This window comes from Taudactylus pleione, unplaced genomic scaffold (genome assembly GCF_031769625.1).
Source record: "Taudactylus pleione unplaced genomic scaffold, aTauple2 ptg000083l, whole genome shotgun sequence".
In the NCBI taxonomy this organism is placed as follows: Eukaryota; Metazoa; Chordata; class Amphibia; order Anura; family Myobatrachidae; genus Taudactylus; species Taudactylus pleione.
The window spans coordinates 559739-584154 of record NW_028284485.1 but is presented as its reverse complement, the minus strand read 5'-3'; the positions used below and the strand labels follow the sequence as shown (position 1 = coordinate 584154).

Genomic DNA, 24416 nt, shown 5'->3' with positions numbered 1-24416 from the left:
TTCCAGGATTCTATATTGCACTAGATGATTTATTTATTTTTTAATTTTTTTAATTTTTATTGAGACAATGTGTATTTATAATACGAGACATATTTTTTTTTCCCATACAACATTCAATTTAAAATCATATATAACAAAATATGATACAAAGACAAATTCCATCTGTATAATTTACAACTACACAATTGAAAATATATCTTTCAAATTGAAAAACAAATCTTCAGTTTCGTCTTTTGCATTTATCTATTTACTATAATAAACCAGTACAAAATTATTGATGCACTACATTTTATATGAAGCTCTTGCACACAGTACAGCAGCCATCTCAAGAGTTGAAGGGACACATTTTAATGCTGCCCAGACAGTCACAGTTCTACTCACTTCTACTTCTCACCAGCAGTCCCATGCACATCTCCACTTCTACTTCTAGCCAGCAGTCCCATGCACATCTTCACTTCTACTTCTCGCCAGCAGTCCCATGCACATCTCCACTTCTACTTCTCACCAGCAGTAGCATGCACATCTCACCATCTACTTCTCACCAGCAGTCCCATGCACATCTCCACTTCTACCCACCAGTCCCATGCACATCTCCACTTCTACTTCTACCCAGCAGTCCCATGCACATCTCCACTTCTACTTCTACCCAGCAGTCCCATGCACATCTCCACTTCTACTTCTAGCCAGCAGTCCCAGTAACATCTCACCTTCTACTTCTACCCAGCAGTCCCATGCACATCTCCACTTCTACTTCTAGCCAGCAGTCCCTGTAACATCTCACCTTCTACTTCTACCCAGCAGTCCTATGCACATCTCAACTTCTACCCAGCAGTCCCATGCACATCTCACCTTCTACTTCTAGCCAGCAGTCCCAGTAACATCTCACCTTCTACTTCTACCCAGCAGTCCCATGCACATCTCACCTTCTACTTCTCACCAGCAGTCCCATGCACATCTCCACTTCTACTTCTACCCAGCAGTCCCATGCACATCTCACCTTCTGCTTCTCACCAGCAGTCCCATGCACATCTCAACTTCTGCTTCTACCCAGCAGTCCCATGCACATCTCACCTTCTACTTCTCACCAGCAGTCCCATGCACATCTCAACTTCTGCTTCTAGCCAGCAGTCCCAGAAACATCTCACCTTCTACTTCTACCTAGCAGTCCCATGCACATATCACCTTCTACATCTCACCAGCAGTCCCATGCACATCTCACCTTCTACTTCTCACCAGCAGTCCCATGCACATCTCCACTTCTACTTCTCACCAGCAGTCCCATGCACATCTCCACTTCTACTTCTACCCAGCAGTCCCATGCACATCTCCACTTCTACTTCTACCCAGCAGTCCCATCCACATCTCCACATCTACTTCTACCCAGCAGTCCCATGCACATCTCACCTTCTACTTCTACCCAGCAGTCCCATGCACATCTCCACTTCTACTTCTAGCCAGCAGTCCCATGCACATCTCCACTTCTACTTCTACCCAGCAGTCCCATGCACATCTCCACTTCTACTTCTACCCAGCAGTCCCATGCACATCTCACCTTCTGCTTCTCACCAGCAGTCCCATGCACATCTCAACTTCTACCCAGCAGTCCTATGCACATCTCAACTTCTACCCAGCAGTCCCATGCACATCTCACCTTCTACTTCTAGCCAGCAGTCCCAGTAACATCTCACCTTCTACTTCTACCCAGCAGTCCCATGCACATCTCACCTTCTACTTCTCACCAGCAGTCCCATGCACATCTCACCTTCTACTTCTAGCCAGCAGTCCCTGTAACATCTCACCTTCTACTTCTCACCAGCAGTCCCATGCACATCTCAACTTCTGCTTCTAGCCAGCAGTCCCTGTAACATCTCACCTTCTACTTCTACCTAGCAGTCCCATGCACATCTCCACTTCTACTTCTAGCCAGCAGTCCCTGTAACATCTCACCTTCTACTTCTACCCAGCAGTCCCATGCACATATCACCTTCTACATCTCACCAGCAGTCCCATGCACATCTCACCTTCTACTTCTCACTAGCAGTCCCATGCACATCTCCACTTCTACTTCTAGCCAGCAGTCCCTGTAACATATCACCTTCTACTTCTACCCAGCAGTCCCATGCACATATCACCTTCTACTTCTCACCAGCAGTCCCATGCACATCTCCACTTCTACTTCTAGCCAGCAGTCCCTGTAACATCTCACCTTCTACTTCTACCCAGCAGTCCCATGCACATATCACCTTCTACTTCTCACCAGCAGTCCCATGCACATCTCACCTTCTACTTCTAGCCAGCAGTCCAATGCACATCTCCAACCATACTTTTACCCAGCAAATTAAAACCTGACAGAAAGTGTCTGATTGGTTGCTGTGGTTCTGCACATGTCTCTCACCTAAATGATTTGTTAGTACATAAGGCTTATTGTCTCTTCCTCTGCAGCGTCTATACAAGGCGGCGGATGAGCACATGCTCCATCATTACACCACTGTCCTGGAATTGCCGGAGCACGTGCAGGCCAGGCTCAACGCAGCCAACATCAGCGACGTGAGTCACCGGTTGTTTCTATGTACGATGTATGGACCGCTGGCACCTGTGTCGTAACGCACCCTTCCTTCATGTATTAGGAGATTCAAGGAGACATTAATATTACTTAAAGATATCATGAGAGACATTCCAAACATAATTATACGTCTCTCTCTTTATATAGCACTTTCTTACAAAGCTGACAGAGTAAAACCATGATGACAAATGATAGAATGAACACATTATAATGTACATACCGTATGTGCAGAGGGAATACTTGGTGATACGTAAGGGGGCGTTATACGGGGGATGTTTACAAAAAGGGAGCTCTGCACTCTGGGGGGGCCATAATTCATAAGCTCCCAGTTTTGCCATTCAATTGTTCTGGGCGCTTATTAATTATCGCCCTCTTCACCCCCTATTAGACCGGGTATAGCTGTGTAAAACGTCTAAACCCGGCTAAAGTTCCGCTTAGTGCACGCTAGCTGCGCGCCTTAACCACAGGTTTATCTCACACTTCTGCTCGCACCCGCCAGCCAAACATTTGGTATCAGTGAAGTAAATACAATCCAGGCTCACAGAACACTCAGAGGGTCTCATTTAGACCCGATCGCAAGCGCTGAGCGCTCGCAACCAGGTCGATGTTATGGCCCCGGAGCAAATCTCTCGCTCCGGAGCTCTCTACAAAAGAGGCGGCTGTCGATGGTGATCGACAGCTCACCCCGTTTTGTAGGCGGGGCGGAGGGGTGGTTTCACAAATGGGCGGCCACACTGACATCAGCAGTGATGTCAGAGGGGAGCTTCCTGCTCGATCAGAGCAGGAAGCTCCCTGGGGCTTGCGGTTGCCGAGACCCAACCTTAGGGTCTCGTCGCAAGCCCCGATGGTCGCGATGGTCTTGACCATCGCGACCATCACCCTGGTCGGTCGTTAAGCTGTGGGTGGTAACCCACAGCTTAGCTAGCGACCAGGAGGCCGCACTTAAAATTCAAAGCGGCCGCCCTCATTCAGAACGAGCGGTCGCTTCTTGCGACCACCTCTGAATGAGGGCCAGAGTCTCTGAGTGTGCTGTGAGCCTGGATTGTGTTAGTGATACCTGTGCACAGAGGTGGCTGGCTGATAAAACAACTTGTAGCCAATCAGAGCATTAGATCATCTACGACAGTCACTTATCAGGACCAACTGCAATAGAATCAACTATAAACTATGTGCCAGAGCCAGATTAGCAACATGGCAGTCTGGGCAGTCTACCAAGGGCCTGCATGCACTGGAGGGCTACATCACCAGTGTGGGGGCGCAGTGCAAACCAGAGTTTGTGTGTGGCCAGTGTCGTACTGGGGCATGAAGGGCTCACCAGGGAATTTAGTGGTAGGGGCCCAAGCTTAAGGGGTGTGGCCAGCCCCCAGAGTGGGTGTGGCCAGCCACTACAGAGAGGGACTTGGCCAATCATTAGAGTTGACACCCAAAGAACAGGGCCCCTTTACAAAGGAGGGGACAGGGGTGTGTCAGGACCACCCACTTTGATTGGTCGGAGGGCTAACCTTGGTGTAGTTTTAATAGGAACAATCTAAGCACCCAAGTTCATTCATGATCCTGCTCCACTGAGTTGCTGACCCCTAGAGGATAGGGTGGGGCCCTCATGCAGTGGGGCCCACCAGGGATTTCCCCTGTACACTTGTGGGCCAGTCCGACCCTGTGTGTGGCATAATGTGAACTGGGGGCGCTACAGTGTGTTTAACTCATTTGCAGAGCTGGGAGTATTTCACACTTGCCTACTTTTTGTTTTCTCTCTCCGTAAGAAGGCCAGAGAGGAGACGCAGCTGACCACTTTAGGGGACGGAGCCAGACTCTTACATCATTAGGCCGCGCCCTGCAGATCGCTGGTCCATGGGGAGAGGGGTGTCGTTAAAGTGATGAAATTTGCATAATTTTAGCCCCTTCCCCTCCCTACGAACCCGTGATTCCTGGCAATTATATCCCTATCCTGCCCACTTCACTAGGAAGTGGGAAGAAAGCAGGAGACCCAACCATTTTTCCGGGGGTGCAGGGAACTACCTGAAAAACCGCGCCTTATGGGCGAGTAGGCATGTATGGAGTATTTACATTTCTACTTCAGGGTCCATAGGGGTCCACAGGGTGACCTTGGGGTATAGCTGGATCCTGGATCCTCGGGCACCACGGAGTTAAAGCTTTTAGCTGCTCCCAGGATTCACTTGGGTCCAACCTCCCCTATACCCCGCCCCCGAGCCACAGGCACCTCAGTTTTAGATGGTGCCCGGCCGGAGTCGGGTCACCCTGCGGGGTGGGCTGCAGGAGCAGCCCCCTAAAGCTTTTAATTTTTTATTGAACTTAGTTAAATTTATTTATTTTTTACTATTAGTTTTTTCTCTAGAGCAGCAGCGCTGGGCTGTCTGTACAGACGCCCACGCTGCCGCTCCTTCTCCCTGCTGGCGCCGCGACGCCAGCACTGAACTGGGGATCGCGGCGGGGGAAGCCAGAGTCTGTACTAGCCGGACTCTGGCTTCCCCCGGGACTGCTGCCGGAAGACGCCGGGGAGATCAGGTAAGCCGCGCACCGCTGATTAGCGGCGGTGCGCGGGTTCCTTGTAAATGCAGTCCCATGCCCCCGGTCTAGGGGACAGACCGGGGGCGCTAGCGGTGGCGGCGGGCCCCCCCTCCAGCGGAGGCATACCCCGCCAGACCACTAGACCACCAGGGTTAATATCGCGGCAAGCGGGATGCCGGCAACCCGGGGGTTAATATGCTAGCCAGGGGAGGAAGCCTTCCCTGTCTAGCGGCTCCTCCCCTCAGCTCAGCGCGCCTTTCAGCTCGGAGTCTGGCGTCGCTGAGCTGCAGATACTCGGCCACTCCTCCTCTGAGGTCTCCAGCGGCCATTTTCTTACTGGCAGCGTGGATACTCTCAGGGAGCACGCGGACCGGTCCCCCTGTGTACCTCTCCCCTGCAGAAGGACAGTGTACACAGCACTATAGCCCTCCCAGACACTGAATCTGGGAGGTTGATTGTAGTGGAAAGGTGCAGTGAGTATATCTTCCTGCATGGTATGTGACTTTTGCTAGTGCTGCCTGTCTGTGTCTTTTTTCTACTTACTGTCAGCCTGTACCTATCCCTTTCCTTCTCCTACAAGCCCTACAGGTGTGCGGGGGAAGGGTGTTTCTACTGACCTCACCTATATAGATCACGTATTTGTGAGGTCCGTCACATACAGTTGTGTGCTACACAGTACCATATTGTGGGCTGTTGTTCAGCACACTGGTGAGTGCGCACGTTTTCTTCCTAAGTCATGTCTGAGGAGGAGATTGAGCACTCCGGGGCTCCAGCATTGTTCTCCTGCAGGCGCTGTTCTGCAGGAGTGGATAGGGAGGATTTGTCACAGGACGGCCTGTGCGGACGGTGCCAGGCGGTCCCTGGTACGTCTAAACCTCCCATTTCGCAGGAGCCACCATGGGCGATGTTTTCCCAGGTGCTGGTGTCCATCGCGGACCGTCTGTCGGTCCCGACTGCCGCCCCTACTAGGGCGTTGCCCCAGCCTGCCATCCCCCATTCCCCGGGTGTCCCACAATTATTGCAGACTCCCCCGGGGTCTCAGCCTGTTGGTCCCTATGCGGGGTTGCCAATGTATATTCAGTCCACCCCTGTGGCACAGCCGGCTGTGGTGCCGTTTCAGGCTCCTGTGACAGCTCCTCCACCCTGGGTGGATGCGCTTTCCCACACTGTCCAAGATTTGGCGGCAGCATCTTCGGCTTTTCAGTCGATGTTGCGCAGTGACGTGCCCTCCAGGGCGTCTAAACGCTCAGTCATGGCACAGGCTGCGCATCTTTCGGATTCTGAGGGGTTCTCGGATGATGGTGAGGTACAGGATGACTCAGCCTCAGATGCCTCAGTCCAGGAGGTAGACACTAAGTCTTCCATCAATGTGCGGGCTCTGGTTAAGGCGGTGCGGGCTATTCTTCTGATTGAGGATGAGGCACCCGCTCCCAAGTCAAGGTATCCTAGTTTTAAAAAAGCTAAGGTTACTTCTACAGCGTTCCCCTTGTCTGATCAGTTGACTGATCACATGGCGGTGGCCTGGCAGACGCCCAGTAAGCGTTTCCTGCCACAGAAACGCTTGGCGTCCAATTATCCATTCCCGGAAGCGCATTGTAAGAAATGGGAAACTCCGCCTGCAGTCGATTCCCATGTAACACGCCTCATCAGGAGTGCTACTTTGCCATTGCCGTCTATATCCTCGCTGAAGGATCCTACGGACAGGAAGGTGGAGACTTGTCTAAAGTCTATTTATTCTCTCTCAGGGGCTGTAGCCCGGCCGTCCATGGCCATCTCCTGGGTGGCCAAGGCCATTGAGGGGTGGGCCAACGCCTTGGAGGACACGTTTACGGATGAATCTCCGGACGTCCAGGGGGCGTTGTTAGGACAGATGAGAGATGCCGCCTCCTACATTGGAGAAGCATCTTTGGATGCTAGCCTGTTGACCTCTAGGGTTTCGGCGGCAGCAGTGTCTGCTCGTAGATCCTTGTGGTTGCGGTCTTGGAGAGCAGACGCGGATTCAAAGAAAGGCTTGGAGGCCTTACCTTTTAATGGGGAATTACTATTTGGTCCGGACCTGGACAAAATAGTAGATACCCTGGCAAAATCCAAGTCAGCCTTCCTCCCTTCAGCTACTACACCTGCTAAGGTCCGGAGCTCGGCGTTTCGTTCCTTTCGGGTTCAGGGCAAGGCAAAGGGTCAGTCCTTCCCGAGGCAGTCCGCACCCAAGACCGCCACAAAGCCAAAGAAGCAAGCCTGGAGTGCTAGGCGCCCTTCTTCCAAGCCAGAAGATAAGCCTTCTGCGTGATGGGACGGGCCTCCCTCTGGGGGACCCCAGAGTGGGAGGCCGACTTCTTCAATTCGCCCAGTGCTGGCACAATACCACCACGGATGCCTGGGTGCGAGAAGTGGTCTCCCAGGGGTACGCCCTGTCTTTTCGGCACAGGCCGCCTTGCCAGTTTTTTTGCACAAGTCCTTCTCAGGACAAAACCAAGGCCTTGCAAGTTCAGGAAGCCATAGAGGCCTTGCTGACGGCGGGGGTCATTATACCCGTACCACAGTCTCAACGTGGGATGGGGTATTACTCTACGCTGTTTCTGGTGCAGAAACCCAATGGCTCTCATCGCCCCATCCTCAATTTGAAGTCCCTGAACAGGTTTCTCAGGGTTCCCAAATTCAGGATGGAAACTTTGCGTTCCATCATACTGGCGATGGAACCGGGGGATTATATGGTCTCCCTGGATATCCAGGACGCCTACCTCCATGTGCCTATAGCAACATCGCACCAAAGGTTTCTGCGGTTTGCTATTCTCCACAACCACTACCAATTCAGGGCTCTACCCTTTGGTCTCTCCACGGCACCAAGGGTATTTACCAAGGTGATGGCGGTCATGGCGGCTCACCTTCGGAGCCAGGGGATACGGTTGCTACCGTATCTAGACGACCTCCTCTTGCTGGCAAGCTCCCCGGAGGTACTGATCCAGCATCTCCACCTGACGGTCGCTTGTCTACAGGCGCACGGCTGGTTGATCAACTGGAAGAAATCCTCCCTCATCCCATCACAACGGATGGTTCATTTGGGGGCCCTGCTGGACTCTCGTCAGCAACGGATTTTTCTGACTCCAGAGAAGGTCTCCTCCTTACAGCTGCGGATTCACAGTTGTCTGAGCAGTGGCAGAGTGTCGGTGCACTCAGCGATGAGAGTTTTGGGGTCCATGGTGTCGGCATTCGACATGGTGGAGTTTGCCCAGTTCCATTCCAGGCCCCTGCAGGGGCTGATTCTTTCAGAATGGAACGGATTGCCACACAGGATCCGCTCTCAGATGCTGGTGTTGTCCTCGGAGGTGCGTCTGTCCCTAGCCTGGTGGCTGCAGACAGCGCATCTCCTGGAGGGGCGCCCCTTTTGGATCCCGGAATGGGTTCTGCTCACGACAGATGCCAGTCTCCGGGGTTGGGGGGCGGTGACAGGCTCCTTGTCACTTCAGGGTCGTTGGTCGGCGGAGGAAGCGATTCTTCCCATCAACATCCTGGAACTGCGGGCAGTATACAGAGCCCTGCAGTCGTCCGGCACCGCTCTTCACGGAAGGGCCGTTCAGGTGCAGTCAGACAACGCCACCACGGTGGCGTACATCAATCACCAGGGAGGGACTCGCAGTCGAGCTGCGATGTCGGAGGTGTCCCGCGTCCTGGCTTGGGCGGAGCGCTATCTTCCAGCTCTCTCGGCAGTTTTCATCCCAGGAGTCCTCAATTGGGAGGCAGACTTCCTCAGCCGTTACGATGTGCATCCCGGGGAATGGTCGCTTCATCCAGAGGTATTCCAACTACTCGTGGACAAGTGGGGGCTGCCAGAGCTGGACCTGATGGCGTCCCGTTACAATCACAAGCTGCCTGTGTACGGGTCAAGGACAAGGGACGCAGGCGCAAGTCTGATAGACGCGCTGTCGGTGAAATGGCTGTTTCAACTGGCTTACTTGTTCCCTCCGATATCTCTGCTGCCTCGGGTCCTGCGCAAGTTCAAACAGGACGGAGGCACACTGATCCTGGTGGCCCCAGCGTGGCCCAGAAGGCCGTGGTACTCCGATCTGCGGAGCCTGTCCATCGACGCTCCGTACCTCCTACCTCAACGGCGGGACCTGTTGTCTCAGGGGCCCTGTCTTCACCCGGATCTGGGTCGACTATCTTTGACGGCGTGGCTCTTGAGACAGCCGTCCTGAGGTCTCGGGGCTTTTCTAGCTCCGTTATTACCACCATGCTGAGGGCGCGCAAGCCTACTTCCGCGAGGATCTATCACAGAGTGTGGCACACTTACTTTCAGTGGTGCGAGGCCAGAAACTATGATCCCCAGGTGTTCCGAGTTTCGCGTATTCTGGCTTTCCTTCAGTCCGGTTTGGACTTAGGATTACGTCTTTCTTCACTGAAGGTACACGTGTCTGGTCTGTCGGTGTGGTTCCAGCGCAGGATCGCTGCTATGCCGGACGTACACACCTTTTTCCAGGGTGTTTTGAGAATCCAGCCTCCCTTTGTGCCACCTGTGGCCCCGTGGGATTTGGCGGTGGTTCTTAGGGCCTTACAGGGTCCTCCTTTTGAGCCCTTGGAGTCAGTGGAGCTCAAGTGGCTAACTTTTAAAACTGTTTTCCTCTTGGCAATTGCTTCTGCCAGGAGGGTTTCAGATTTGGGGGCGCTTTCTTGTCGTCCCCCTTTTCTGATTTTTCATCAGGACAGAGCGGTGCTTCGCACTCGTCCTGATTTCCTGCCTAAGGTGGTTTCCAGGTTCCACATTAATCAGGAAATTGTTGTACCAGCCTTTCAGTCACCTGATCTTTCGGCTGGGGAGACTTCCTTAGACGTTGTAAGGGCACTCCAGGTTTATGTGGACCGGACTAGTTCTGTGAGGAAGTCGGATTCTTTGTTTATCCTCTTTGGTTTTCACAAGAGGGGTTGGCCTGCCAACAAACAGACTCTAGCCCGTTGGCTTCGTTCTGTTATTATTGAGGCTTATATGCAGGAGGGTTTAGCTGTTCCAGCCTCTGTTAAGGCTCATTCCACTCGGTCCGTGGGCCCTTCTTGGGCTGCTAGCCGTGGCGCCTCTGCTGTTCAGCTCTGTAAGGCGGCCACCTGGTCTTCCATTCAGACCTTTTTGAGGTTCTATGCGTTTGACACCTTTGCCTCTCAGGATGCATCCTTTGGGCGCCGGGTTCTCCTATCAGCACAGGAGCGTCCCCGCCCTTAGTTGGACTGCTTTGGGACATCCCCAAGGTCACCCTGTGGACCCCTATGGACCCTGAAGTAGAAAACAAGAGATATGGTAAGAACTTACCTTTGTTATCTCTGTTTCTACGAAGTCCATAGGGTCCACAGGGCACCCGCCCTGACGCACCTGGCTTCATATGGGCTCTGTGACTGGTCACCGGTTTTCCGTCTCCCATTTCTGTGAGTATGGTTCTTGTGTGTTCCAGTCTTCCTTCTCTCTGTTTCGTCTCCTCCTCCGGCCTGGGCTGCTTACCAACTGAGGTGCCTGTGGCTCGGGGGCGGGGTATAGGGGAGGTTGGACCCAAGTGCATCCTGGGAGCAGCTAAAAGCTTTAACTCCGTGGTGCCCGAGGATCCAGGATCCAGCTATACCCCAAGGTCACCCTGTGGACCCTATGGACTTCGTAGAAACAGAGATAACAAAGGTAAGTTCTTACCATATCTCTTGTTATTATAACTATTAATGACATCGCCAGCATATATTATTGATATTTTTATTGGTAGGGGCCCCCACAAACCTTAATCTGGCTCTTTTATGCGTGTTTGCAGATAAAATACAGGGAATCGTGGCTCAATATGCGAGCTCAGGGCCACAAGCTGACAATGGACGCACTTCAGTTCCAGGCTGCAAAGTCCTCTGGGTCGATCGCCAGCGATGTGAGTAGTTGTTGGCTGCTAGCGGTAGCGTTTGGCTGTGGTCACCCTGCCTGGCGTTGCAGACCATCACCCTTCCTGGCGCTGCAGACCACATCCACCTGACATGATGACTTCTTGCTGTCTTTCACAGTATCAGTACAAGCACGATCACATCGCGGAGAAAGGGAAGCACATCGGCGCCCGGAGCATCCTGGATGACCCCAAGATGCTGCACTGCCTGCGCGTCGCCAAGTTACAGAGCGAACAGCAGTACCGGAGAGATTCCCAGGATCTCCGCTCCCAGTATCACCTGACCACAGACATGATGGACCTGGTTCACGCAAAGAGAGCCCAGGCGTTAGCCAGCGACCAGGACTACAGAGTGCTGCTCCACCACTACACCGCCGAACCCGAAGACATGAAGCTGCAATGGGCAAAGAGGGCGCATGAACTACAGAGCGAGGTGTGAGGATAAACAGGTCTAATAATACAATTACAGGAGATAAAAGATAAAGGGAAGATTAGGCGCCTCAGGGCATGTTATAGTGTTACTGTGGGACAACTCGCGTGCGCAATAGTCAACTTCGGTGACATTGACAATAAAGTTACCATTTAGCCAGCTTTGCATGTTGTGTAAAATTAAAGGACAGCACTAAAAAATAGGTTCCCCCCATTAGCAATACGGGGTGGGGGGGATCTCTTCCTGCTGTAACGCAACCTATACCGCACAATGGCTGCTGGCATTGCTGGAGCTGGGGGAACAGGGGAGGCTGTACTTTATTACACATTATTGATACTTATTATGACATTTTATTTCATAGAGAAAAATAGTGTTACATACTGTATGTTATGTATTTATATATTTTGAGGTTCGTCCTCCTTAGTATGATATAAGATTCCCCCTCCCACTTAATGTTATAAGTTATAATCTCCTCCTGATTGGTATGTTATGAGACTGCTGTACCTTAGCATGTTATGAGACTCCCATCCTCCTCCTTAGTATGTTATTAGGCTCCTATCTCCTCCTTAGTATGTTATGAGACTCCCATCCTCCTCCTTAGTCTATTATGAGGCCCCATCCTCCTCCTTTGTCTGTTATGAGACTCCCATCCTCCTCCTTAGTCTGTAATGAGACTCCTATCCTCCTCCTTAGTATGATATGAGACTCCCATCCTCCTCCTTAGTCTATTATGAGGCCCCATCCTCCTCCTTTGTCTGTTATGAGACTCCCATCCTCCTCCTTAGTCTGTAATGAGACTCCTATCCTCCTCCTTAGTATGTTATGAGACTCCCATCCTCCTCCTTAGTCTATTATGAGGCCCCATCCTCTTCCTTAATCTGTTATTAGACTCCCATCCTCCACTTTAGTATATTATGAGACTCCTATCCTCCTCCTTAGTCTGTAATGAGACTCCCATCCTCCTCCTTAGTCTATTATGAGACTCCCATTCTCCTCCTTAGTCTGTAATGAGACTCCTATCCTCCTCCTTAGTCTGTAATGAGACTCCCATCCTCCTCCTTAGTCTGTAATGAGACTCCCATCTTCCTCCTTAGTATGTAATGAGACTCCCATCCTCCTCCTTAGTCTATTATGAGACTCCCATTCTCCTCCTTAGTCTGTAATGAGACTCCCATCCTCCTCCTTAGTCTGTAATGAGACTCCCATCCTCCTCCTTAGTCTGTAATGAGACTCCCATCCTCCTCCTTAGTCTGTAATGAGACTCCCATCCTCCTCCTTAGTATGTAATGAGACTCCCATCCTCCTCCTTAGTCTGTAATGAGACTCCCATCCTCCTCCTTAGTATGTAATGAGACTCCCATCCGCCACCGTAGTATGTAATGAGACTCCCATCCTCCTCCTTAGTATGTTATGATGCTCCCATCCTCCTCTTTGTATGTTATGAGACTCCCATCCTCCTCCGTAGTATGTAATGAGACTCCCATCCTCCTCCGTAGTATGTAATGAGACTCCCATCCTCCTCCGTAGTATGTAATGAGACTCCCATCCTCCTCCATAGTATGTAATGAGACTCCCATCCTCCTCCTTAGTATGTAATGAGACTCCCATCTGCCTCCTTAGTATGTTATGATGCTCCTCTTCATGAGTATATTCAATAGTCTGTTTCCTAGAACCAGAAGGAGTGAATGTAAGTCTGTCTGTACATGAGTAGCCTGTGACTGGACGCTCTACAGATAGTATCAAACGAAAGGGACAATTTATCAAAGGGTGGAAAACCCTATTGCCGACAAACAGGTGTATAAGAGAACTGCTGCTTTTTTCAGTAGAGATCTTTTATAACATCAGTGAGGCTATTGCTCCACCGCGCCCTCCCCAGCAGTTAGTATACACGGGTGGATTCCCACATTACCATGATGCAATGACAGGTGACTGCAGAAGCGCCCGACTCTCAATCAGCCCCGAATAGTGGACCTGGATTCTCAAGGAGTTTCACGATTGCACCAGGCTCCTGCGAATGATCAGTAGCGCAGTAATGGGGCTCCTGAGCGGCTGATGCGGGTTAAATCAGATTAATTGCAGCTATTTATGCAGCAGTTAGTAACTTTCCATTTATTGCCTGATTCAGGGGTGGATGCAGACGCGCCTGCATCTGGCTAGCCCTGCCCATTACCTCCTAGGTACGCCCTTTGGCGTCCACAGCTCTTGAGTCCAGATCTGTTCTGCGTCTTCCTGCGGTAACCACCAGGATGTAAACGCAGTGCAACTCGGACGTATGCGCTGTACTTCCAACATCGGTCAACTGCGTTGCTTATCGTTGCCCCGAACCCCCGTGCATCTGTGTAGTACATTAGACAATGGTGCACTGTGCACGCAGACACAATGTTAGATAATGAGCCCTATTGCGTTCTCTATCTAAAAATAAAATGTGATGGAGAGAGACCTATATTTTATCACTTGGTTCCGGTGTTCCAGTCCTTGAAACTTTTCCCTCCTAACTTGATCACACATCTGACACTTGAAAGCCCGTCCTTATTGTGCAATCATTGCAGTTAAGTTTATTAGTGGGAATAGTGTTCTGTAATTACAGCGCTTTGACACTTTACATAACACAGCCATGAAGTGATTAGCATTCCCATTATTAATTAAGGGCCTTGAAAATAATACAACACAAGGAATTCTTGATGGGTAGAAACCGGCTCAGTTAATCCACTTGAGGTCTCTGTCTTGTATCAGCCATGATCCATTATTTACTGACGTGTCATGTGAACAAATGCAAACAGCTTCACTTGACGGTTTGATGTGCGCGGAAAACGAATAAGATGCAATTAAATTATTAATAAAGATCAAAGGCTCCCTTTATACCTCTAATCATCTCGGATTGAAAAGAGATCACGCAGAAAGCGGATATCACAGGTATCAAATCTGGCTGAAAATCGTAGCTCACCGTCAGATGTCTTCTGAGCAACAACGAAATGGTGGTTAGAGGCCTGGCGCCGTTTACGGGATGTAGTCAGGAAGCCGACGGTCCTAATGCTGACCGCCGGCTTCCCGACTGTGAAATCCTGCCATGGGACTAATGATAGGTGTCTAAATACAGACGCCTATCATTAGCCCCATAACGCGGAAGGAAGGGGGGGGGTTAGGATTAGGGACTCCCGGGGGGAGTTAGGGTTAGGCATCCCGGGAGGCCTGGGTTTAGGCTAGGGGAAGGGGGTGTTAGGGTCAGGCACCACTGGGGGGGAGGTTAGGTTTTCCCTTCTCTGGGGCCAGCACAGCTGCAGCGGTGGATGTGCGCAACCTCCCGACTGCCCGCAGGACACTTTGCACAAGTGATGTCAGTGGGTGTGCTTTTGGCTCTGATAGAGCCGAAAGCACTCCAGGGCTTGCGGCAACGAGACCCTACCACAAGGGTCTCGTCACAAGGGTCTCGTCGCAAGCCCGATGGTCTTGACCATCGCGACCATCTTTTTGGCCGCTCGCTATAGCTGTGGGTGGTCACCCACAGCTATGCGAGCGGCCAGGAGGCCGCACAAAAAAAACAAAAAACGCCCTGATTCAGAGCGAGCGCTCTGAAAGAGCGTCCGGCTCTGAATCAGGCCCAGAGTCCAGAACATTGCTGTAACTTTTGCCATGCAGTTCTCCTGGGCTACAACCTTTATTCTTCCCAGACGTGAAAAGGTGCGACACAGAGGATGCGACCAGGTGACTGCGAGCTCCCAGAGAAAGCCCACTCTAATTACCCTGCCCCTCTGAGTAATTGCTCAGATGCAGGGAATCTGATGGTTTTGCATCTTCTGATGTCAATAATGAATTAGCATCTTATACATTTTCATTGCACATTACAAGTGTTAAATAAGGATGTCCCTGGAAGCCTGGCTGTAATGATTATTCAATTAATATTAATTCCCCCCATGACTGTGTCTGTCCTGGCTGCGCTATTTGACGTCTGCCGCCTGTTTACAGGGGAGAGATGTTATCTGATACCTTTTCCTCAGGGAACTTGTATTAATCAGAATTCTCTCTTCCCCCTTCCGCAGTCTCGTTACAAGTCCGACTTAAACTTCATGAGAGGTGTCGGCTGGGAGGCGGCGGAGTCCCCACAAATACAAAGTGCCAAGAAGGCCGGAGAGCTGATCAGCGAGGCTAGTATTATATATTTTATATTATATTTTATAACAGTCCTTGATTATGATCCAGTATAGCGAGTAAGGAAAAGGGCTATACCATGTAAGGAATTATTTGCAGGAACAGAGAGCCTGGTTCAGAAATAGGCAGATGATTGCGCAGTTGAGCGATTATCGTAATCCGCACACGCGCATGAGTTGTACAGCGCATGCGTCACGTTTAATTTACCTAGTCGCTCCCAGTCAGGATTTATTCGCAAAGTGATTGACAGGCAGTGATCGTTTGTGGGCGGCAACAGGGAGGGGGAGGCGGCCAATCAAACGTAGACGCGTCACGGCTCTTCTCAGGGCGGGTCCCAGACTGCGATCCTGTTCAGAGTAGAAATAGTCTCGGTTCCCACGGCCATTCTGTGCGATAGTAGAGTTACTCATAAGTCCGATAGTCGACCGACGTCATTGTGCGCAGTTGCTTGGAATTGCAAAGCTGCCGGTGGGCGTCTCGTTACAAATCCCGGTGCCAGCGACATTTGCATCTTTATGCAGAGCAGCTGCCTACACAATCGCAACATTAGTGGCAACATTAGCGTCCATCTTTGAACCAGGCCTGCAGTTTCCTTGACAATTTAACACATTGGATAATCTGCCCCCTAGCAGTGACAGAGGGTATTACATCAGATGCACCAAGACATTGAAGTATTATATTTTTATACTTGTTTAGTGTGGTTGGTAGAAAGCTGTGGTCTCTCTGGAAAAGTTCCTTCACATATTAGTTTCCCAAGAGTCTCAAGAAATGGGTCTAAACATACTTTTAAAGAACACCGGGTTACGCCTGCTTCATACATTATTTAGTTGCTGAGTTTTGAATGGTGTTTCTTGGCCTCCGTACAGAGCAAGTATCGTCAATACCCAGGATCCCTGCCATTCACCGCGGTGACAGACTCCCCCAGCCTGCTCCACGCAAAGAACAGCTACCTGCAAAGCAGCGATGTAAGGATCCCGTCCGTCTGTACAACAATATGTCACAATACTCACCAAGCTAAACCAGAGTGCGAGGCCAGCGACGTCAGCCGCTCTATCAGAATAAGGACTCTGGCGCAGATGTACTAAGCCGTGGACATAGATAAATTACCAACCAATCAGCTCCTAACTGTCATTTTTCATACACAACCTGTAAAATGAGTTAGGAGCTGATTGGCTGGTACTTTATCTATCTCCACTCTGTGTCACCAAGGCTTGGTACATCTCCCCCTCTTTGTATTCATTTACAAACTGAAGCGAATCCTGCAGTGACACACAATGGCAGATAACAACGTCTAAGGTTCAGGGATGAAAGCAATATCACGGGGATCAAAGTATAATATTCAGAAACAAGCTCAACTACTTCATTAAATATATCTTGAATGTCTTTCACACAACGCAAAGCGTAGAACAAGTATCATGTTATTATTGTAATGACACACAGAGGATAATATTACATTCAGTACATGGGGTAATACACGTAGCACCTTGTCCGGCTGCCGCAAGATCACTTTCCTCTTTGTGTTTGACAGCGGCTGTATAAATCGAGGGATGAGGAATCTCTGCACAGGTGCTCGTTACCCCCGGATCACCCAGACTTCATCCGAGCCCGTATCAACGCTTCCCAAATAAGTGACGTATGTAATGTTTCCCTGCCAGCTTACAGTAACATCTGCTTGGATATACTGTACTTCTATACGCAGATCACTGCTTGGATATACTGTACGTCTATACGCAGATCACTGCTTGGATATACTGTACGTCTATACGCAGATCACTGCTTGGATATACTGTACGTCTATACGCAGATCACTGCTTGGATATACTGTACTTCTATACGCAGATCACTGCTTGGATATACTGTACTTCTATACGGAGATCACTGCTTGGATATACTGTACGTCTATACGCAGATCACTGCTTGGATATACTGTACTTCTATACGCAGATCACTGCTTGGATATACTGTGCTTCTATACGCAGATCACTGCTTGGATATACTGTACTTCTATACGCAGATCACTGCTTGGATATACTGTACTTCTATACGCAGATCACTGCTTGGATATACTGTACTTCTATACGCAGATCACTGCTTGGATATACTGTACGTCTATACGCAGATCACTGCTTGGATATACTGTACTTCTATACGCAGATCACTGCTTGGATATACTGTACGTCTATACGCAGATCACTGCTTGGATATACTGTACGTCTATACGCAGATCACTGCTTGGATATACTGTACTTCTATACGCAGATCACTGCTTGGATATACTGTACTTCTATACGGAGATCACTGCTTGGATATACTGTACGTCTATACGCAGATCACTGCTTGGATATACTGTACTTCTATACGCAGATCACTGCTTGGATATACTGTGCTTCTATACGCAGATCACTGCTTGGATATACTGTACTTCTATACGCAGATCACTGCTTGGATATACTGTACTTCTATACGCAGATCACTGCTTGGATATACTGTACTTCTATACGCAGATCACTGCTTGGATATACTGTACTTCTATACGCAGATCACTGCTTGGATATACTGTACGTCTATACGCAGATCACTGCTTGGATATACTGTACTTCTATACGCAGATCACTGCTTGGATATACTGTACTTCTATACGCAGATCACTGCTTCGATATACTGTACGTCTATAAGCAGATCACTGCTTGGATATACTGTACTTCTATACACAGATCACTGCTTGGATATACTGTATGTCTATACGCAGATCACTGCTTGGATATACTGTACATCTATACGCAGATCACTGCTTGGATATACTGTACTTCTATACGCAGATCACTGCTTGGATATACTGTATGTCTATACGCAGATCACTGCTTGGATATACTGTACGTCTATAGGCAGATCACTGCTTGGATATACTGTACGTCTATACGCAGATCACTGCTTGGATATACTGTACTTCTATACGCAGATCACTGCTTGGATATACTGTACTTCTATACGCAGATCACTGCTTGGATATACTGTACTTCTATACGCAGATCACTGCTTGGATATACTTTACTTCTATACGCAGATCACTGCTTGGATATACTGTACGTCTATACGCAGATCACTGCTTGGATATACTGTACTTCTATACGCAGATCACTGCTTGGATATACTGTATGTCTATACGCAGATCACTGCTTGGATATACTGTACTTCTATACGCAGATCACTGCTTGGATATACTGTACGTCTATACGCAGATCACTGCTTGGATATACTGTACGTCTATAGGCAGATCACTGCTTGGATATACTGTACGTCTATACGCAGATCACTGCTTGGATATACTGTACTTCTATACGCAGATCACTGCTTGGATATACTGTACTTCTATACGCAGATCACTGCTTGGATATACTGTACTTCTATACGCAGATCACTGCTTGGATATACTGTACTTCTATACGCAGATCACTGCTTGGATATACTGTACTTCTATACGCAGATCACTGCTTGGATATACTGTACGTCTATACGCAGATCACTGCTTGGATATACTGTACTTCTATACGCAGATCACTGCTTGGATATACTGTACTTCTATACGCAGATCACTGCTTGGATATACTGTACTTCTATACGCAGATCACTGCTTGGATATACTGTACTTCTATACGCAGATCACTGCTTGGATATACTGTACTTCTATACGCAGATCACTGCTTGGATATACTGTACTTCTATACGCAGATCACTGCTTGGATATACTGTATGTCTATACGCAGATCACTGCTTGGATATACTGTACGTCTATACGCAGATCACTGCTTGGATATACTGTACGTCTATACGCAGATCACTGCTTGGATATACTGTACGTCTATACGCAGATCACTGCTTGGATATACTGTACTTCTATACGCAGATCACTGCTTGGATATACTGTACTTCTATACGCAGATCACTGCTTGGATATACTGCATGTCTATACGCAGATCACTGCTTGGATATACTGTACGTCTATACGCAGATCACTGCTTGGATATACTGTATGTCTGTAATGCAACGCAGAGCATGCGGACAGATGTATAGCCGCCTGTGAGTACAGTACATAGCTATCAGGCAGGTTCAGATGAGGGTGTCAGCGTGAATGAGACCATATGGTCTTCTAGCACCCAGTTCTGTAATGTTGCCCTTGATATTGCATAATGGGTCTATGAATATACACTAGTAACAATACTAAAATCTGTAAGGGGCCTATTTATCAAATAATGTTTGTGGGATACCCGCAAATATTAAGGACACCCCGAATATATGAAAAGAGGGACCACAGCAGATATATCGGAGATATCTGCTGCACTCCCTACATTTTTGACAGCAGCCGCAGCCCCCATAGGTTTCTATGAGGGATGCGAAGCGGCCAGGTTTACCAAGTTCCTGAATACGAAGTGTTCCAGAGCTAGGTCCTGATAGGATAACGCCATCTCCAGATGGTCGTTACCCTGTAGTGGCCTATGGGCTAGTCATTTGCAAAATTTTTCGGCTCCCTGTCACCTCCCCCTGGTAAAGCTTCTGACGGCCGCACACGCGGAGTGTGCGCACCGAGGACCCGAACCAGGACAGGCCCTTATTCCGAGCCAGTATCCTTACAGGAGGATGTTAATAAATTTGCGCAAAGATATTCATCTTCACTTTGCAAATTTATGCGAAGAATATTTATCACATACGTAATAAAAATGCAGATCGTGATATATATGGCCCTAATTGAATTATTCCACTTATTGGGCCTTATAATGTAGGCCAGGCGCCTGCAGTGACTAATTTGCCTCCCTTCTTCCCGTTTGGACAGAAAGCCTATAAGATTCTATGGGAGCAGTCCAGGGCGGCTGGCTATGACCTAAGGCTGGACGCTATTCCTTTCCAGACCGCCAAGGCATCCAGGGAGATCGCCAGTGACGTAAGATGACGATTGGGATGTTCCGGGGCATGGACGAGGGGGGGGGGGGGGGGGTCTGGGATGTTATACTGTATATCTTCATATAAAGAGATCAGTGCAGTAACGTCTACACATCGGAGGCAGACCTACCGGACTATAAAGGACCGCAGGGGTCTAATCCTTGGAGAGAGATAAAGTGGAGGAAGATAAAGTACCCGCCAATCAGCTCCTAACTGTCATTTTTCAAACACAGCATGTAAAGTGAGTTAGGAGCTGATTGGTTGGTACTTTATCTCGCTTCACTTATTTCTCTCCAAGGCTTTGTACATCTACCCCATGGGTGGTGACGGGCAGCTCGTCTGGGATTGCGGCCTCGAGCTGAATTATTATAGGTAACTTTTGCTTAGACTTGGCACTAACACCCAATGGGGTCCTATTTCAGTTCTGGGTTGGGTCCCCTCTTCCACTCCCCACAGTAAAAGGAAAAATAAAAAAAATTAAAGTGGGTTAGGAATATTCCGGCCACGGCCACTAGGTGGGAGTTTAGCTTACATAATGTATAAAACGGCTCTGGTTTAATGCTTTAATATAGCTCATAGGCCTTCTATTAGTAACATCATAGAATAATTCCAGGCAATCAAATATTAATAAGTACTATATCTGTTGATTATTTTTTTTTCTTGGCAACGCATTTTACTTACTAAGAACAGTAAAGATTCCACCAATTTTTATCTGCAACGAAATGATACAATGCCACTTGTCAAATTGCTCTGCCCGCTTCTCCGTTTTCCTGTCTGTTCTTATTACACCCAAGGACACGTGCTGACCGGTTTATGTGTTCCTTGCAGTACCGTTATAAAGAAGCCTTCGTCCAGGACAGGGGGCACCAGATTGGATTCCGCAGCGCGAGCGACGACCCGAAAACGCAGCACGTGATGAGGGTCAGCAAACTGCAGAGCGACAGAGAGTACAAGAAGCTGTCGGCGGAGAGCAGGTCCCAGGTCCGGACTCACATGGATCAGCCTGGATTCATCCAGGCCAAGAAGAGCCAGCAGCAAGCCAGCAACGTCAACTACCGCCAACCCCTGCACCAGTACACGTGTGATCCCCAGCAGCTGACGCTGAAACACGCCAAACAGGCGCACAGTCTTCAGAGCGATGTTAGTACCATAAGTCACAGGGATTGGTGATGGATTTTATGGGGGTCATTTATGGTCCATCAAAACAGTTTTGCAGACGTCGTTTCCGCTCTGCACACAAATGTGTCGTGTTGCGCAAGTCTAGATGCTGATATTTGTTTTGCAAAGGTGAATATGTTTGTTCTGGATGATGGGAGAGCCAGGGTATTCCTTATACATAATGTTTAATTACAAATATATATTGCAGGAGTTTCCCAGTGTACAAAACATAACTAACCATGACTGTCAATAGAGTGTGACATCTTAGCACACAGACTAGTGTACTGCGTATTGCATCAGATACGCCATACAGAGACACCCCTCGTGTCATAGTCCCTTCACAAGGTAGTTGCTACCTTAATGAGGGTCTCGCGCACACAGGGCCTGATTCAGATCTGCTCGCGAGCGCACAGCGGGTCGATGGTCCCCCACTGCACATGCGCGAGACCCAGCCAGCGACGGGCGGTCCGTCGCTACGGGTCTTGCACCAAAATGGGGTGGCTGTCAATTGTGATTGACAGCTCGCCCCGTTTTGGCGGCGGGCAGGGGGGGTGGCTGGCCAAACGGAGGCGTTCCTGAAGGAACGCCTGCCGTTTGGGGGCGGCCTCAGTAGTGAGCTTCTGGCTCTATTAGAGTCGGGAGCTCACTGGGGCTTGCGATGGACGAGACCCTACCATCACCTGACTGCTCGCAAAAGCTGTGGGTGGTCACCCACAGCTTAGCGAGCGGCCAGGAGGCCGGCTCTGAAAAAAAAAAATTGCCGCCCTGATTCAGAGCAAGCGTGAAGGTTTAATTATTATTATTTATTATTATTTTATTACCAGTTATTTATATAGCGCACACATATTCCGCAGCTCTTTGCTCTTTACAGAGAATAGTTAGCCATTCACATCAGTCCCTGCCCCAGTGGAGCTTACAATCTATGTTCCCTACCACATGCTCACACACATACACACTATAGTATATTTTTGGAGTGTGGGAGGAAACCGGAGCACCCGGAGGAAACCCACGCAAGCACAGGGAGAATATACAAACTCAACACAGTTAGGGCCGTGGTGGGAATTGAACCCACGACCTCAGTGCTGTGAGGCAGTAATGCTACCATTACACCGTCTGTGCTGCCCTTAATTGAAAAAATATAAACACTCATCATCACGGCAGCATTCTCACAATGTAAAATGCTTCCAAAATGATATATTGAAACAAGGCTTCAGAGGTACTTTGTCAGCCTAAAATGCAATCTAATATGCAAAATGAATATCCTTCTGCGTTTCGTTCATATTCAGCAACTTCCTCAGGGGTGTATATTATATAACTGCTAACGTATAGTATATAACTGGACGGTTCTCAGTGGTGTAGATGACATAATGAATTAAATATAATAGACAAAGGATGTTAATATATTTATACTAATATTGTAACACACATCATCTTCTGTAAATGTTATGGTTATTATTAGAAGACACCCTGGATTGCTGTGTCCTATATAAGGTTATATATAATATTCTTAACATTTACACGAAGGAGCTGCTTTGTGCCATATAGATTAAAGACTTGTTTATATAATGTATTTTTTTACATTTTATTCCTAAACAATATTTCCTGTCTCCAGGTGAAATACAAGTCTGACCTGAACTGGATGAAGGGTGTGGGCTGGACCCCTCCTGGTTACTATAAGGTAGAACTCGCCCGCCAGGCTGCACAATTAGCGCATGCACAGGACGGAGAAGAGGAACATTCTGCGGTATGTACCCTGACGCAAAACTTACCGATACCCCAGAGTTACAAGGGGAGCCTCTCTGTTACTGCAGGAATCACTTCTCTTTAATAAGCTGCAACTAAATAGCAGAATTGATAAAACCGCAATTAAGTCATAGAAACAAAGTAACTGAAATGAGTGTGCAAAAATAAAACATTCTCGGTGTTTGGTTACTGCCACAGTATGTGTGTGTGTGTGTATATATATATATATATATATATATATATATATATATAGGTTAGACTAAACCACACAACACTTCTCACCTGATGTATAGCAGGGGAGGCTGCCATACTTCCAGTCCATTACCAACATGGAACAGACACCAGCTTAAAAAAAAAGAGGCTGCCAGCTGTTGCCCCTTCATATCAGCAGTCAACGCTCCATGTAGAGCCACCCCCTAAACAAGGGGTCAGGGAACTTTTTTACTTTTTACCCCAAAATATATTTAGATACGCCGACGTTACCCCCTTGATTTGAAAGGAAGGAAATCATATAGTAGTGCCCCCATATAATGCCCATGTAGTAGTGCCCCCATATAATGCCCCTGTAGTAGTGCCCCCATATAATGCCCCATGTAGTGCCACTTGTACAAAAAAAAAAAAAACACTTATCTTAATCCCCGCTCCTGCATCCGCCGCCGTCCTGTCCGCCCTGGAACTATCCGCCGTCCTGTCTGCTCCTCGGAACTATGGGAGAGACGTCATGACGTCTCTCCCATAGTGCGCATGGAGAGAACCGGAAGCTGGAGTTCAGGAGAGAAGGGAAGGAGCCGGGCGCCCGCTGGCAATAACATATTGCCAGCGGGCATATGGCTTAGAGCCTCCCTGCGGCACAGCCGGGCATGCATATGAATCATTAAATATTATAGAATGATTCATATGCATGGCCGGCTGTCCGTTCATTACCCCCAGAAATTTCATTAGTACCCCATGTGGGGTAATTTACCCCTGTTCCCTGACCACTGCCCTAAACCCTATTGCCCTAGGCATTTGCCAAGTGGTA

General features: G+C 48.8%; 1 protein-coding gene across 2 annotated transcripts in view; it reads left to right on the top strand.

The window, feature by feature from the left end:
• NRAP (nebulin related anchoring protein) overlaps window positions 1-24416 on the top strand; it is a 157116-nt gene that overhangs the window by 131421 nt on the left and 1279 nt on the right. For both annotated transcript variants that reach the window (XM_088468250.1, XM_088468251.1), the window contains exons 33-41: window positions 2443-2547; window positions 10867-10974; window positions 11105-11416; window positions 15451-15555; window positions 16426-16524; window positions 17088-17192; window positions 20388-20495; window positions 21323-21634; window positions 23265-23396. In XM_088468250.1, coding sequence (XP_088324376.1) covers window positions 2443-2547; window positions 10867-10974; window positions 11105-11416; window positions 15451-15555; window positions 16426-16524; window positions 17088-17192; window positions 20388-20495; window positions 21323-21634; window positions 23265-23396 — 1386 coding nt within the window. The remainder of the gene's footprint in view (window positions 1-2442; window positions 2548-10866; window positions 10975-11104; window positions 11417-15450; window positions 15556-16425; window positions 16525-17087; window positions 17193-20387; window positions 20496-21322; window positions 21635-23264; window positions 23397-24416) is intronic.